Consider the following 17,751-nt stretch of genomic DNA (forward strand, 5'->3'; position numbering starts at 1 on the left):
ACATTTTTATTTTCTGCTCTGCTGAATGGACAGAATACATGACTATAAATTTTACAAGACTGGTTGAATGACATATGAGCATTTGTAAAATATCACAGCTACAATATACTAAGAAAGTAGCCGCTACTGATGTCAAATGCATAGATTTGCTTCATTTGACAATTGCCTATGCCTTTTCCTGATTAGCAATGACGGAGTGACCGAGTGGTTCAGTGGATTAATGCATTTGTCTTTCAAAGCCTAAGACCCAGATACTAATTTGATCACAAGCAAAATGGCTGCGTTGTTAGGAAACGGTTCAAAACAAATCACATATGTAAGCCTAGAGACATATCAGCTCTCCTTATGTCTGTAGACTGCGAGTAAGTTGTATGGCTAATATACCAGCTACAATAAGTATCTTCAAGCATTAATTTTCACAGTGTGTTGAAGGATGAATGGAAACTAACTCTTACAGTCAGTGTAATAATAATACATTGGTAAATGTTCTATAAATTTTGTATTCAATATATTAAAATTTTAATTAAATGCTTTAGAAACCCGTAATCGTATTTTCAAAGCTTTGTAAGTTTGGCCTGTGATAAAACTGTCTTTCACCTTCCATGCCCAATATAGTAAAAGTAAAAAAATTAAGAAATATTAGTGGCACAATCAAGCCAAAGTCCCACTCATCTCAGTGGGCAAGGTTTAAGTATGCATATAACTATCCAAGTTAAAACCAACAGGATATGGAAGCACTGGATGGTAAGTGTGAATTGCATCCTGAGTCTTTTTCATCTCTACTGCCATACTTAATTTGAAAAGCATTTTTTAAAAAAGCTGTAATAGATCTTGGTAAATGCCCCTCATATATTAGGTTACATCAGCATTTTTAAAAGTTAAATATTCGTACAAAAAGCATATTAATTCCTTAGCTATAAACCACTACATGTTAATTCATCTGGGAAGCCTTACTAAGTATTAATAGCAATGGCTGCTATTTTCAGAGCAAAGGCACTTACAGGGCCAATCTAGCACATGCCTCCGTCCAATCAGCATGGCTCCTTATGATGTCTGCAATTGCATTACTAAGAGGGAAACATTCACTGTGAATAAATCATCTAGGACCAGCTTTTCAAAATCATCTGTACCAGCTTTTCAAAAAATCTTTGAGTATCCATTAGAACAATTTTAAATCACATTTCAGTCCAAAGTACATTCTGACTGATATTACTGAAACATCTGATCTTGTTATGATAGCGCATATAGAGTGTTTTGTAGATATTCTTCTATCACTCTCCATTGGTTCTGTTATCTCACCGAGAGTCTATCACTAATTTTAAAAATGACGAAGAAATCCAGAGGATTCATGTTTGTTCATTCATATATATTTGAAGACTCACACAAACATTTGTATTTGACAGCAGCAAAACATTTCACAAGGCTCCAGCTAGCATCCTGTAAGTAACTGGGCATACAATGTTTATAATAATATGTTCTTAAACTTCCAAATAAATGGGCATGGCGCTATATTGAAGAACATGGGTGAAGCTTCACTACAAATTTTCAACTCCTCTTAAATCAAATAACTCATTGTAGAAAGCATGTCCGTCATAAAAAAAATAAATTGTAGAACTGTCTGTCAACAAAATGCAACGCAGATGCTCATCACTGCACCTAATTTTACAACATTCTGTTGGGACATTCCCCTACCAGAATGTCAATTTTAGTACTACAATTCCAGCAAACATATTTACTGAAAATAACTTTTAAACTTACGGTATTCAGTTTCTTTTCCTTTTCCAGTTTCTGGTATCTAAAGGACAGGGAGTTTAATCTAAACAGTCACCATGAGGACTGGGGACTGTGCTAAATGGAGTGGGCTGTGGTGGTGGCGGGGTGGGGCTGAAGGAAAAGGGAAGCTTGTGAAAAAATTGGGCAAAAGGGCCTTCTCTAAGAAAGAGAGCACAGGAAGCTGCTGAGGAGAGCAGGAAGGTCATATTCTGCTAGGAATGCTCAGGAATTTTGTTTGGTCTGCATTTCAAAGTGATTATTTGATCTGCCTGTTGTCTTTGTCTTTGTCCATGGAGTTTTCTTGGCAGGGATACTGGAGTGGCTTGCCAGTTCCTTCTCCAGGTGGATCACGTTTAGTCAAAACTCTTCACTATGACCTGTCCATCTTGGGTGGCCCTGCATGGCATAGTGTTCTCGAAGCTACGAACATGAGTTTGACCAAACTGCGGGGGGCAGTGGAGGACAGGAGTGCCTGGCGTACTCTGGTCCATGGGGTCACGAAGAGTCAGACATGACTAAACGACTAAACAACAACAACATTTGATCTGCACCTCCTGGGTTAATGTGCAGATTGGAATAAAGTTATCTGGCTGGATGCAGAGGAGCGATAGGAGGTACCAGCTGGGGAACCCCCAAGGGGAGAAGGCTCAGAGCCCAGGGAGTGGTGGTAGGACAACAATGAGTGGTCAGAGGGAGAAGAGGGAGCAGACTGGGAGGAGGGGGTGTTGGAAGCTGAAGAGAAACGAGGTTTCTCAGCAAGGTTTAGTGAGCAGGAAGAGCCTGTGGCACAGAGCAGTCCAGAATCAGAGGCAGAAGTGGAGGCTGGAGAAGTGGACCCAAGAAGCAAAGATTAGGCAGGCTGCTGAAGAATCCAGGGGGTCTCCGCCTCCCGCTGTGGCTAGTTTCCCTCCCCCTGGTTTCCCAGAACTCACAAAGGTATGAAGAGAGCAAAGCAGAGACTGACAAGGAGTCAGAGTCTCAGATTGCTTGGGAAGGACCCAGGGGAACAGGAGCCTTAGATTGCTGTGGGAAGGTGGAAACCTTCTGTCCTCACAACTGCCTCATTGGGATAAGACCTTCTGGGAAGAGTTGTTGTGCTCACTAGGCCTGAGCTGTTTTGTTTCTTTGAATAAAAAATTAACTTCACTGACACCTTGTGAGTTATTGCTGACTTGCTTCTGACACCCACCCTGACATTATCCTTCAGATTTTGCACTTCTCAACTCAAGGAAATCCCAAAATATGTATTTTAATATGCAATATGTTTCATAATGTATACACCAGGGTTTCCCAAACTTTGGTTTCCAACTCTTTTTTGGACTACAATTCCCATCATCCCTCACCACTGGTCCTGCTAGCTAGGGATGATGGAAGTTGTAGTCCAACAACAACCCAGGTTTGGGAAGTCCTGGTGTAAAGTGAGAGAAAATACATTTAGAATGGCATAGTTTGTTAGAAAATGTGTTCCAATATACCGTATGTATTTAAATTACCAATTTCTGTGCCAAGCTTTAAAAACAAAGTTGCAGATTAATGTGGAAGCGGGACAAAACAGACCTATAAATGAACATATTCAAAACTGGCATGGATGGGAAATAAGTGTGGTGATCAATCCATTTCTAGCTTCCATCCACCCCCTTCTGCAGGTGCATTCAAGATTATCTTCATCTGGCATATGTATGTATATGTCTCTGCACATGTGTGTACACACACTTTTGGTTTGGCATTAGGGAGTGAGCCTGGTGTTCCTTCCATCTCACACTATGTTACTCCCCATTCCTTCTCTGGCACAACAGCAAAGAGACTGGAAGCTTCTGCTTCTATTGTACAGTAGTGTGTCATTCATACCATAAACGGTGGTTAATCTTAGCTATGACTAGTGAAAACAAGCCTGCTCCAAGTGGAGCACAACGAACATTCAAAAAAACCAGTCATTGGCAAAATCAACAGCTTCCTAGCGTTAATGTACTAAATTAACAATTGTATTGGAACAACAACCACAACAACCAAAATGTGTTTCCAACTAAATCCTGAGCAAACACAGTCAAAATGAAACCTGCTGGCACACACCACCACAGATGTAGTCAGAAAGTTGAATCCAGAAACCTGCCCTTTAATTGTAGTGACATATCCGGAAAAACTTTGCCTTAAAGAACTTGAGGCCAATTGGAGGAAAATTCCAGCCGCATGGCTTCTGATGCCACCACAAACCTGGATATTGTAACTACTGAATGCAGAATTCCTACAAATGCAGTTTCAGCAATACCTTACTTAAGTTTGACACACCAGGAGATTGAAAACTGCTGCTGCAATTTAAGGCACTGTCTCCAAACACTCTATTGAAAACAATAGAAAAATTGATACTATTGCTATGGATACTTCCCCCTCCATACTTCTACCACTGCAGAATTAGCAAAAACAAAACACCCCCCCCCACTAAAACTCAAAATGCATAATTTCAGGAATACCTGATAGTAATGGCAATAATGGAAATGCAAATGATAATATAGGGAAAGCATATTAGTTCTAGCTGAAAATAAAAATAATATTTATTCCATAAGCAATTAAATATAAATTGTCAAGGACTGGCAGGACTCTGATAAGTGTGTGACAGAGGCAGAGGAGCTGGGGGTGGACCCAGGACAGGGGCTGGTGATTTATGGGGTTTGGTGCCAGCTGTGAGACAGGAGATAGGGTGGGGGGGGAAGGTTCCGTGTAGTCAAAGGCGGAGGTGGGGCTGCAGGACAGGTCACAAGCAGAGGAAGAGGTGAGGGGGTGGGCCAGTTGATTTGTCACCATCCCTTGCCCCGCTATCTCCTAAAACCAGAAAGGGACTTGAAGAGGGAATAAAAGCAACGACTTCTATGCAGGAGAAATTATTGGGTGGTATTCAACACTAGTCCTCCTGTGAGTAAACCCGTTGAAGTGAATGGGCATGATTAACTTAGGTTCATTGATGTCAATAAGTCTACTCTGGGTAGGACTTAGTTGATTACTGCCCTTTATTATATTAAGGAATCTAGATTTAGCTTACTTAAGACAATTTAAGCTAAAAATAAATTTTGTGGCATTTAAGAGATACTAGTGTCATTAAGAGATGCCTGTGTCATTAACTTGGACTCCTGTAGCAATAGCACCTCTGAACAACTGCAAGCATTATGACTTCCTTACATAGGCTAGCGGGGAGGACCTTCTGTATTTTCTTTTCCTTCAGTTCCTTCAGTCATAATATACATGCTGTCTACTTGACCACACAACTGTAGCAATGGTCAGATTAGGATTTTTGCAGGCAGAGTAACTTGAAGGGGGGCGGTTCTCCCTGCATTTCATTTTCAATTTGTATACCACCACCTTTCTACATCACTGAATTTAAGGCAGTTTAGAGACCACTGTCAATCCAAAATACAATAACAAAACAAATCAGCAAAACTCAAGAATCCAATTCACATATGGCATTACAAGATAATGACAATAATAATAATAATAATAATAATAATAATAATAATAATAATAAACAGTAGAACAAAAGCATCACCATCAATTAAAAGACAACTAAATCATTATAAACAACTAAGGCAAACATCTGGAAAAATGCAACGCAGTGTGGCTGACCCTGTTCTGTGGAACAACATCTCTGTTGAACTGATTAATTCAACAATACATGCTGTAGATTAAATCCTAGAAATTTTGCCAAGCTATGCTTCTCAAAACACAAGAAAAACACAACACAGCATATGTCTGTCACTGAGATGAAAGGCAGTAGCGAATTGTCAAACACACAAAATCACATGCTATATCACAAACATGTGTGTTACAGTCCTAAGGTTTAAACTACATCAATCAATCAATCAATCAATCAATCAATCAAATCTTCAAATATATTAAGGGCTGTCACATGGAAGAGGTAGCATGCTTGTTTTTGCCTGCTCTTGAGGGTAGGACTCGAGGCAATGGCTTCAAGTTACAAGAAAGGAGATTCCAACCAACATTCAGAAAAACTTTCTGACAATAAGAGCTCTTCGGCAGTGGAACAGACTCCCACAAGAGGTGGTGGACTCGCCTTCCTTGGAGGTTTTTAAGCAGAAGTTGGATGGCCATCTGTCATGGATGCTTTAGCTGAGATTCCTGCATTGCATGGGGTTGGCCTAGATGACCCTTGGGCCCCTTTCAACTCTAAGAGTCTATGAAATCACTCAGATACCTTTCCTTGTTTACAGCAGCAATCAGCTGCATGCTGATACATATGAGCATCACCTTTACCAAATATGACTAGTGGGTACCTCTGATTTGTTCATTCACCATATTTGTATTGCATTTCTCTTCCAAAAAGCTCAGATAACCCAAAAGGGAAATCATATTTCAAGTTCACAATAACCAAAAGCAAGGCTAAGAGATTGTGACTTGTCCAATGACCACTCAGCAAGCTTCTTGACTGGTGCTTGTTGATTGCCATTTGTTCCTTAGTAGGACAATAGCAAGCTGCCCTATACTTGGTCCATCTGCTCTACCCTTGGTTCGTCTAGCTCAGAACTGCTGAAACTGATGGACAGCGGCTCTCCAGGACTTTGTAGAGGGACCTCTCCCTTGGGATGTTCCATATGCAAAGCTGATGCTCTAGCACTGAGCTACATTCCTTCCCCTGTGTTCCACTAAATATAGACACAATGGGGTGTTGATTTGGAATTTCCACTGTTTAGTGTTACTCTTGCAAAGATGATCCATATATGGAGGAGCCTTATTATCAAAACACTATCCTTGCTAGACTATGGAAGCCAAGTAAGGATACAATCTACTTGAAATGATGGCGAGTTATAGAAAAGAGCAATTGCACAAAACCTACTGGTGTCCTAGGCATTGTTACATTAATAGTTTCTGCCCTTCTGAAGCTTCCATGCATTTCAATAGAAATGCTACACAGAAGGAACTCCAAGTCAACTACCATCATAATATCTAGCCAAGGGTGGCATTAGAAACACCCACATACCTCCTGCCATGTGCTTAAAAATCTAATTGTGACCATTTGATTGCTAGGCAAAGGTAATTTCCACAGATCGAGCTATTTCTTTATCCACAGGTAATGCTGTAGCCAAACAGCCCACAAAATATATAGAATGTGGACACTTTAGTTAGGATTCCTGCATTGCAGGGGGTTGGACAACATGCCACTTGGGGTCCCTTCAAACACTATGATTCTATGATAATGCAAAATATATAAGCCTTCTGTATTAAAATAGGGTTGATGTTATAAGAATGAGGCTTTAACTTGTCATATACATAAGAACATACCCACCATGACTGCCAACTTGTTTCTGGGCCCCAATTCAAGGTGCTTATACTGGCATTTAAAACCCTAACTGACCTAGTCCTCAAATATCCTTCCCTACAGACTCCCTAGGATCAGATCAGCAGAGGGTGGTCTCTTGGTAGTCTCACTGCACTCAGAAGTTCATGGCGGCGGCGGCGGCCCAGAACAGGCCATTCTCTGTGGCAGTAACAAGTGGATACCCCTGAAATAGCATGTTTGGGAGGTGGGGAGAAGGCAGAGCTGGCACGGCACAGAATCCACCGCAACCTGAGCCAACCTGCTAACATCATGTGATTGCAGCAGCTCTGTCTCCTCTCCACCCCTTTGTGTGGTGGCGATATAGTGTTTGCCCATTGGGGCAGGTGCACTGGAGTGCTCAGCAGCTAGACTGGTGGTCCAGGCCAATGAAATCAGGCAAAGCTGGGCAGAGGGACACATTTGCCTCATTCAAATCAGGGGTCTGGATTACTCTTCCCAATCTTACTTGAAACTGCTATGCGGGGAATGTTATTTGTTGTTCCTTGTTATCTGTATGGTTAAAATTTGCTTAGGATCAAAGCAAGCTGCCTGCCCACTCAGTCTTAGATACAACTTTGGTAATCACAAGGGGGGGGAGTTTATAGTTAGGTCTGAAGCACCTCAAAATGCCTCTGGCAAGTAAAAGAACAGGATCCTATGCACACTTACTTAAAAGTAAACTCCAGTGATCAGTAAGGGACTCACTTCTGCGTAAAAAGGCCCAATAAACTTGCAGTCTAATGGATCATTTTGTGTAGTGTAACACCACCAGAATTTGTTTCATAGCGTTCTATGTTGCACCATCATTAATAACTTCTATGAACAGGGGAAAGGGCGGTCACTATTTCTTCTGTCAGCACACTCTCTAGGCTAGATCACGTGTGAAAATGTATTGCCACAGGGCAAGGAAATTGCAAAGCACAATGAACTGTATCGCAGGATTAGTATCTGAGATGCATACATATGATTTCCTGGGGAAATATATACAGTAACTGAATAATACTTCTTTGATCACCTGCAAACCTGCACTCCTATGAAGTGTGCACTGAGTTTCTGATAAGAAACATCTCTCCACCCCATTCCTATCCCAGCACTGTAAGATAGGAAGCATACTGAAATGCACAGGGATCAAACTAAAGGGATGTATGAATACTGCCTCTGCAGCAATTGCTGAAAATGATGGGTGGGGAACCTGTGGCCCTCAAAATGCTGTTGGGCTTTAGGTCCCATTATCCCTGATCACTGGCTATGCTGGCCAGGACTGATGAGAGCTGGCGTCCAATAATACCTGCAAGGCCACAGATTTCTCCTCTTTGATTTAAGTAAAATGCTGAAGAACAAAACAGTTCCTTTTGTTCTGCTCATATAGCCATTAGCCTCCTGAGAGAACGTCCCTGCAAAACTAGAAGGAACATGGAACAAAGTTACATTGGAGTCAAAATGCACAGCTATTCCATTGCTCTACTGGCTGTAATATTAAATATCATGGGTTGGACCTATCTAGGTTAAGTCATGCTTAGAGTAAGCCCATCAAAATCAATGTGACTTGATACTTGTGGTGAAACTTCAGCCTCAGTGATTTCAATGGCTCTATGCGAAAGCACAACTGAGTTGGGATCCAAACCTATATTTTAACCCCACAAATTACCACAATAAATGAGACTATGAGACAATGTGTTGTGGAAATAAGAACTCTGATTTACCCATCGTACCCAATGAATGCTCAGTCAAAAACAATATAGTGGTGGCAGAGAACAAAGAGGCAGGTACAGTTCTATACCAACTTGCTTGGGCATAAGACCCAATAAACTCAGCAGACTTATTCTGAGTGAACATGTGCAGGTATTCAGTATAGCTGCCTTCCTAAGCCTGGTGACCTCCAAATATTGTGGACTACAACTTCTTTCATCCGTAACTGATGGCTATCAAGGCTGGGGCTAATGGGGGTTGTATCTAAAACATCTGGAGGGTACCAGGTTGGGGAAGCCTGATGTATAGGATTGTGCTGTTGAGTTCAGTTCATTGTTCTGTCATAAAACAGGATCTCCCCACCCTACTGATGGTGCAATTCAGGTGTTAAACTTGAAATGTAGGAACAAGAGGTACATACAACCTAAGTTTGCATAGCAATTCTGGGGAACCTGCCAGTTTTGCAAGCATCCCAGTTTATCTTTCTATCTGGAATAGATCAGATTATCACAGAGACCAGAACAATCCCCTTGGTGAACTGAAACTATAAAAGGGATTTATTTGTATTCCGTAAACATGAGGTATTCTCTTTACTTGGCAACCCTTCACACACATGCCCAAATCTGCTTCTGAGGGTCGAGGGATCCTCCGCAGTAGCATCTGATGTTGCGCAAAGCTATTTCTCCTTAGCTGGAATAATGGCCGAGAATTCTTATACAATATTTACTTCCAGCACAACTTTTCATATTGCTTAATAATTGGGTGCACACACTCTATAGCTATGTTCATTGAATATATTGGGTCATTTTTACCACTTATTCAGAACTGCTGGTCAGAAATCTGCCTTTTCAGGACTACTGCCTTTTTTAAAATAAAGTGATCACATGGAACTAAAGCCATAAAGATGCTGTATAACATTGATGATAATAATTTAGTATATATCTGGTATTACTAATAATCTTTCAGAAGACTTCAGATTTATATTAACCTCCTAGTCAAGCAATAGCTGCTCAATTTCTAATTTATAAACACACACACACATTTTCACCCAACATTCTTCCTTATCTCTTACATCCTGCAGGTTCTCAACTTATACAAAGCAAGAAATTAGAAACACAGTGAAGAATCTTTGAACATTAAAGCAGCTAATTCACATTCCGCTTTTCCATGATGCAATTTCTGAGCACTCAACTTGTGACAGAAATTCATGCTATACTCTGTGATTTATGAAATCTCTTCCAGAAAGTAACTTCCAAAAAATTATCACATTGTGTGAGTGATACAGTTGCATGAGTTGGCCTTGAGGGACCTAATTAGAGTTGCAAAAGAACAATAAAAAATATTCAGGAATCTGATTTTAGAAATATGGGAATGCTGAGAACAATGAAGGGAAACTGTGTAGGTGTCTGAGAAAAAAAAATTTCTTCATTCCTTGTGCAATGTTGCTGTGTAGTGATGTTTCCAGCATGGTGAAATGTCTTATTCATTGAGCAATATTAACACATGGCAAAAGCCTTTACAATATGACTGTTGGGCAAGGCCACAGCATGGTATAATTTCAAGATGATGTGGATTGAGAAATGATGCTGAGGAGCAACAGATTCATCTGATTCATCTGTTGAGTAGCATCACTGCTATTATCAAGCTCTACAATCTGATAGACAAACCCACATTTTTGAAACAACAAACACCAGTATTTGCATGCATCAGGGATTAGTATTCAGGAAATATTACAACAAGCATGAGAATGTGGCCAGGAAAATATGGAAGAGCAAGAGCAAAGAAGTGCCCATCCCATTGAAAGCATCATCTAACACCTCAAGCTTTCCTGACTCTCTCAATAGCATAGACAGTGACACAGAGGTTACATAGAGTTATATCATATAAACATATCACAGAATTGTAGAGTTGGAAGGGACTACAAGGGTTATCTAGTCCAACCCCCTGCAATGCAGGAATCCGTTGCCCATTGTGGGGCTTGAACGCTTGACCCTGATATTAAGAATCTCATGCCCTATCAACTGAGCCAAAATTTGCTCCATCTTTGTTCTAAAATAAAGCTTTGGAAAAGGAAGGCAACAGTTAACACTGGGTGGTAGTTAAATGCATGCTGGAAGCCCTCAGATCAATGTTGTCTTCAGCCTTTAAGGATGGGGGGGCCATTAGCCACCCAGATGTTGGGACTCCAACTCCCATCAGTCCTAGCAGCATGGCCAATAGATGGGAACTGATGTCCAAAAACATCTGGAGGGGCACAAGCTACCCACCCGTGTAGTAAATAAATAGCTGTACTGTTATAAATTTAAAAACGTTGGTGCTGTATAACCAAATGATCCAGCACATTGCACTGTAATAATTTTATTTGGTGGAAGAGAAATCAATCTGCCTTAGCAGTGCTGCTACAGAACCGCATTTCTTTCAAACAGCGTTGGGGTGTGGCTTCTTCAAGAACCAATTAAATGAATGGAGAGATGCAGCTGCAAGGCTTGGAGGACTCCTCCTACAGTACTGTGACATCATGATACCATCAGGATACAAATATTATTTTGATTCTAAAAAACTGCATACACCTATAAGGGCTGCAAGAGCACACTCTAAGAGCTTGCTTACAAGTACAGGTAATTTTCACGGATTTGGAGGCCAGTATGTTTAGGAAAGCAGCTGAAATCTCATATAGTTCCTCACCCACAGCTACACCATGTCTCCACAATCTCATGGTTCTCCAAAGAGCCAAAAAATGAATAAACTAAAATGTCCTACTTTAACATTTTTAACTGGGGTGGGGTTTTTTTGTCACAGAGGCATCTCAAATTATGCCATACAATTGACACCTATGTATGGCAATCTCAAACAGTTGACTAAGCAAGACAAGTTAGGCACTATCTTCTCAGCAATCTAAATGATAATTAGTATTCCCTCAAAGAGAGGAAGTCAGCAGAGTGAGTCCATATCATACAGTAGCATTTTGGTTTGCTGCCAAATTCTTCTACACTAATAGTCTACCTTCTTCCATAAGATCTGGTATTTTGGATGTTGCTGATTTGTGCAATGTAAACTCTAGCAATTCAGAGGCAAAGTAGTTATTAATAAGGACCATAAAAGCACTTTGCTATTAAAACCTTGTCTGTAAAAGTTTCTTATAGATGACTAGCACAGCAGTTTGCTCTTATGTTAAATGAGAATCATATAAAAGCACTGTAGGAATGAAAATGGCTCATTGAAAACATACAGCTACAGCATTTTACTTGAACTTTTACATTTTGGGGAAATGCAGATGTTGGTTAATATATTTGAAGTATGTCTGAAAGTGAGATCAGGAGATAAAGTGCAATAATGCAGATCAGGCAAGAATGTGCTGTCTCAACTGAAAATGTAAGATTAATTTACAATCCGACAGATGGCAGAAAGGGATGGGAATAGGAATGGAGGCAGCTCATGCAATAATGAGTTACTGGGATCTATAACCAAGCCCACATGGATTCCATAGCAGTGAAATCCATCATAGGTTCATTGTAGAGCCATCTTGCCATTCAATAAGTACCTGACCATTTTTACAGCTGTGCAGAAGTGATACATAAGAGTAAAACGTGTACATAAAAGACAGTCCTGCCTTCTTTAAGATAAATGCAGTCATACACATTCATTAAGTGCATCTTTGCCCTTTAATGAGTATGTATTAAAATATTGCTTAGTGTGCTGTTCAGGTATGCCCTTCATAAGTCAGAATTGTATGTACTGTACAAATACTGACAAATACTGACCAATATCCTTGCCACTGCATATGTGAAGCAACTCGAAGACTGCAATCCTATGCCCATTTACCTGGGAGTAAATCTCACTGACCTAAGTGGGACTGACTTTTAAGCAAACGTGCACAGGATTGCACAGTACTTTCCTGGCTCTTTGGCCTTGTTCCAAATTCCAGTTGTAGCTATCCAGCATCAATTCTGCAATAACATCTCATCTAGAAAACTGGGGGGGGGGAGAGTCTACACCTTATAAAATGAAATGAGAGACCAGGCCTAAATAAATCACACATAGCCATCTGATCAAACTCTGCTATAAAGTTCAGATTACAATGCAAACCACTCTATCTTACCAAAATGGAATCTGTCTTAAGCCTAATATCTAATGTATCTTCAGTAGCACCTTAAAGACCAACTAAGTTTTTATTTTGGTATGAGCTTTCGTGTGCATGCACACTTCTTCAGAAGTGTGAAGAAGTGTGCATGCACACGAAAGCTCATACCAAAATAAAAACTTAGTTGGTCTTTAAGGTGCTACTGAAGGAATTTTTTTATTTTACTTCGATCCAGACCAACACGGCTACCTACCTGTAACCAGATCTAATGTATCATGATGGCAAATGGCCCCAGGGCTGTTTTCCCAGTGTGTCCTCCACATGTTCCCAAACCGAATCCTGTAACAATGGGAGGTGGTGGTGGGGAGAGAGACACTTTGCAAACATCTCCATTTCTCGTTGTGGGCCTGGGCCCAAGAGCAGCAACGTGATTGGCACGTTCCCAGTTAGCTCGGAAAGCACTGCTATGCAGTGATGGGACACACTGACCAGCAATTAACATGGTTACCATCAAAGCCAAGTCTCGACAAAGGATTTGGAATCAGTCACAATGGGGTGGGGAATCTTTTTATATTAAATATGTACAGTATATGTATATGTATATGTACCCAATATTCAGGCAGCTGCGTGGGAGCTGCAGTGCTGGAAGAAAACCTTATGCAGCAAACTTAAACAGAGCCTCCGCCTGCACTTCTAGGTGGCGGTCCCCCTAAGGGGAATGACGGTGAAGTGAGAAGAAGAAGAAGAAGAAGAAGAAGAAGAAGAAGAAGAAGAAGAAGAAGAAGAAGAAAGACCAAACCGAAAACATCCACTCTCAGAGCTATTGGCTGCTGGGGGTGGGGTGGGGGAGAGAGCGCTTAAAACAGGCCCCATCTAAAGCCATATCCAGATCCGCGTCGCAACCTTCCTTCCCAGACCTGCTTTCCGAGAAGCAACGGAGCCATTTTGACCGCTGTGTGACAGTGACAGCAGGCGAGGAATTGGAGACGGGGCGCGGGTGTGGGCTGCTGCCTGGGCGTCTCTTTGCGGCCTGGGCGAGGGAAGGGGATGGAGGGAGACGGGGATGGAGCTGAGGCGCCAGCGGCGGCGGGAGCAGCAAGGGAGGGCAGAGGAGGAGGAAGAGGCGGCGGCAGGTGCCTTGTGCCCAGCCAGGCGCGCTAAGAGGATGCAACTTGGCCTGGGATAAGGGGCCTGCAGGGAGCGCGGCTGCGGAGAAGGAGGCTGCGGGGAGCTTAACAAAGGCTTGGCAGCGCGTCGCTTGGTCGGCCGGCGGGCGGGCGCGCATACGGGCTCGGTTACCTCGGATGGTCCAGGTCCAGCGGTAGAACTCCAAGGTGTCGTTCACCACGTTGGCGATGAGGCCCGGCTCCCCGGCGGCGGAGTGGCCCATGGCTGGCTGGCTGGCAGGCAGGCAGGGCAAGCGAGCGAGCAGCGGCGGCGGCGGCAGGGAAGCCGGCGGGACTGGTCGGGGCGCGCGCGCGTCTGTTGCTGTGCGCCGGGGCTGCTGCTGCTGCTGCCGCTAATGCTGCTGTTCTTGCTGAGAATGAAATTTAAATCTCTGTCTCTGGGTATCTATCTGCAGGCCCCGCCTCGCTTCAGACGACTCCCGTGCCCGGGGCCAGGGAGGGAGGGAAAAGGCAGAAGAACAGGCGCCGAGGCTGAGGCACCTTGGGATGGAGCGGAGCGCTTAGCTCGGCTTGCGTCACGTGGCCGTCGCCTTTCCCGGGGGCAGCGCACAAAGCGCCCGTCCAGGCGCACGCGCACAGACCCGGGGGGGGGGGAAGGTGGCGCTCAGAGCTGAAGCACCTGCTTTATTGATCACGGCGGGGTCGGGGTCGGGATTCCTTGGTCTCTTCGCTCGATCCCAGTGCATAAGGCTAGACGCATAAGGTTCCCATTGCAGCGCCTGGCGTGGGTGGGTGTCTGAAACGCGGAGCTGGGTTGGGTTTCCCCGGTTCCCATGTCTTGACCAGCTGCCACGGAGGAGCGCTGGCACTGGGGGACCCTTCAGGCGGTGTAACCCCCACACACCCCAAAAGAGACGGGGTGTGTGTGCGCGCGCCCCCTACTCCTTTGCCTATTGATTTATATTCCTTTCCACTAAGGCACTCAGAGTGGTATGCACCCTCCTCCCGCCCTTGGTCCGCATGTTGAATCCTCACAACAGCCCTGTGACATCCTAGGTTGCGCCCAGAGACCTCAATGGGAATTTGTTGCCTTTTTCACAAAAGCAACTCGAAGCGACTAAATGTAGAAACAAACGTTTAAAACTACTGGTAGAAGAAAATAAGGAGCTTTTTTTGGGGGGGGGGTCTTTTGACTTCAGAGTGATCTTGATTCTGCACTTCTGGCAGGCAGCTCCAGCTGAAGTAGCGAGTGCCACTGTTGAGAATGTGTAGCGGGATCCGGTTCTGCTTGCGCAATCCGCTGCTGTGGGCAGGGTGCTGGCGGCATTTAGCCACATGCCCTCTAGACATTTAGCCACATGCCCTCTATTTCTCCATAACATAATTATCAGATGAGGGCCACATTTCGTGGCTTATTAAATCTAGCAGAGGTAGGCTGACATGGTTGGGTCCACAGTGTAGTTAAACACTTCATTGCCTGAGGGTGTGGTGCAACATTTCCCAAATAATCCAACTCTGGACCCCTTAGACTATCAGTCTGTGACACAGATTAGTTTGACCCATTCCAATTTGGGTTCAGGCTTGGCCATGGGACTGAGTCGGGCTTGGTCACCCTGATGGATGGCCTTTGAGGAGAGTGGAACAGGAAGAGTGAGACCTTGCTGCTACTGCTTCTTGATCTCTTGTTGTTGTTGTTTAGTCGTTTAGTCGTGTCCGACTCTTCGTGACCCCATGGACCAGAGCACACCAGGCACTCCTGTCTTGCACTGCCTCCCGCAGTTTGGTCAAACTCATGTTCGTAGCTTCGAGAACACTGTCCAACCACCTTGTCCTCTGTCGTCCCCTTCTCCTAGTGCCCTCAATCTTTCCCAACATCAGGGTCTTTTCCAAGGATTCTTCTCTTCTCATGAGGTGGCCAAAGTATTGGAGCCTCAGCTTCACGATCTGTCCTTCCAGGGAGCACTCAGGGCTGATTTCCTTAAGAATGGATAGGTTTGATCTTCTAGCAGTCCATGGGACTCTCAAGAGTCTCCTCCAGCACCATAATTCAAAAGCATCAATTCTTCGGCGATCAGCCTTCTTTATGGTCCAGCTCTCACTATACGGACCTTTGTCGGCAAGGTGATGTCTCTGCTTTTTAAGATGCTGTCTAGGTTTGTCATTGCTTTTCTCCCAAGAAGCAGGCGTCTTTTAATTTCGTGACTGCTGTCACCATCTGCAGTGATCAAGGAGCCCAAGAAAGTAAAATCTCTCACTGCCTCCATTTCTTCCCCTTCTATTTGCCAGGAGGTGATGGGACCAGTGGCCATGATCTTGGGTTTTTTGATGTTGAGCTTCAGACCATATTTTGCGCTCTCCTCTTTCACTCTCATTAAAAGGTTCTTTAATTCCTCCTCGCTTTCTGCCATCAAGGTTATGTCATCTGCATACCTATCTGAGGTTGTTGATATTTCTTCCGGTAATCTTGATCTCTTATTGGCATTTGATACTATCCATCGACCATGGCGTCTTCCTGGACTAGCTCCAAGGAAATGGGAATTGGGGGCACTGTACTACAGTGGTTCCAATCCCACATTTGGGACTGTGTCCAGAAAGTAGCATCGGGAGAGTGCTTTTCAGCCCCCTGGTGTCGCAGGCAGAGGCAATGTGTTGCGTTTTGTCACCTGAGGCAAAATGGGAAGCTGCGACCCACCCCCCCTGCTGCCACTGGGATGCAGTGCCCACAAAGCTGCGACGGCAATGGTGGGTTCCAGCGAGATCCCACAGAGTGTACCAATTGTGAGATGTCTCTGGAAGCTGCCGCCGCCTCATGGGCAGCTCAGCCCTGGCTACAGGACATGATTTTATCTCCATGGCTATTTAATATGAACATGAAGCCATTGGGAAAGGTCACTGGTTGGCTTGGGGGGAAGGTGCCGCCAGATTGCAAAAGACACCCCGCTCTATTTCTCCTTGATGTAATTATCAGGTGAGGCCATACAGTCCCTAGGTCAGTGCCTGGATGCAGTGGGGCAATGGATGAAGAAAAACAAGCTGAGCTGCCAGGCATTGTGGGTAGGCAGTTCCCATATCCAAGAAATGGGTCAACTCCCTACCCTGGACTCCCCCAAAGGAGCTTGTTCACAGCTTGGGGTGTTTCTGCATTCAGCTCTGCCACAGGAGTCTCAGGTAGCCTCAGTGGCCAGAAGCTTTTGGGACGACAGCTATGACCATTCCTGAACTGGGAAAACTTGGCCACAGGATTTCCTGAATTGGTTATTTCAAGACTGGGTTACTGTAATTCACTGTGTGTGGGGCTTCCCTTGTGCTTGAGCCGCAAACTGCAGTTAGTGAAGAATACTGCAGCATGATCACTGACAGGAGCAAGGCCTTGTCAGCATATAACACCTGCGCTGGCTGCTAATCTGCGACTGGGCCATGCTTAAGGTGTTACTATTGGTATACAAAGCTCTTAAGGACTTGGGACCAGTTTACCTGCGAGATCACCTTATCCCCATATATGCCCTCTTAACCGCTTCATTCTATGGAAAGTAGCACTACAAGAAGTGCCACATAATATCATCCCCAAATCTGTAAGAAATCTTTTAGTGTGATGGCATCTACACTTCAGAATTCCCTGCCTATTGATATCAAGCTGTACTTTTTTTTTTAAGGCGCCAGCTAATTTCCCCCCCTCTTTAGACAGGCCTACCCAGATAATCTAGAATGCTGATACGTTTATAAGGTTTTTTGCTGAAAATTTAAAATTGTTTTTACTG

General features: G+C 43.7%; 1 protein-coding gene across 1 annotated transcript in view; it reads right to left on the reverse strand.

Moving 5' to 3' along the window:
* ELOVL4 (ELOVL fatty acid elongase 4) overlaps positions 1-14,737 on the reverse strand; it is a 42,216-nt gene extending 27,479 nt beyond the window's left edge. The window contains exon 1 of the mRNA XM_035109541.3: positions 14,166-14,737. Coding sequence (XP_034965432.1) covers positions 14,166-14,256 — 91 coding nt within the window. The 5' untranslated portion in view covers positions 14,257-14,737. The remainder of the gene's footprint in view (positions 1-14,165) is intronic.
* Between the last annotated feature and the right edge of the window lie 3,014 nt (positions 14,738-17,751).

This window comes from Zootoca vivipara, chromosome 3, assembly GCF_965207765.1.
Source record: "Zootoca vivipara chromosome 3, rZooViv2.hap1.1, whole genome shotgun sequence".
Classification (NCBI taxonomy): Eukaryota; Metazoa; Chordata; class Lepidosauria; order Squamata; family Lacertidae; genus Zootoca; species Zootoca vivipara.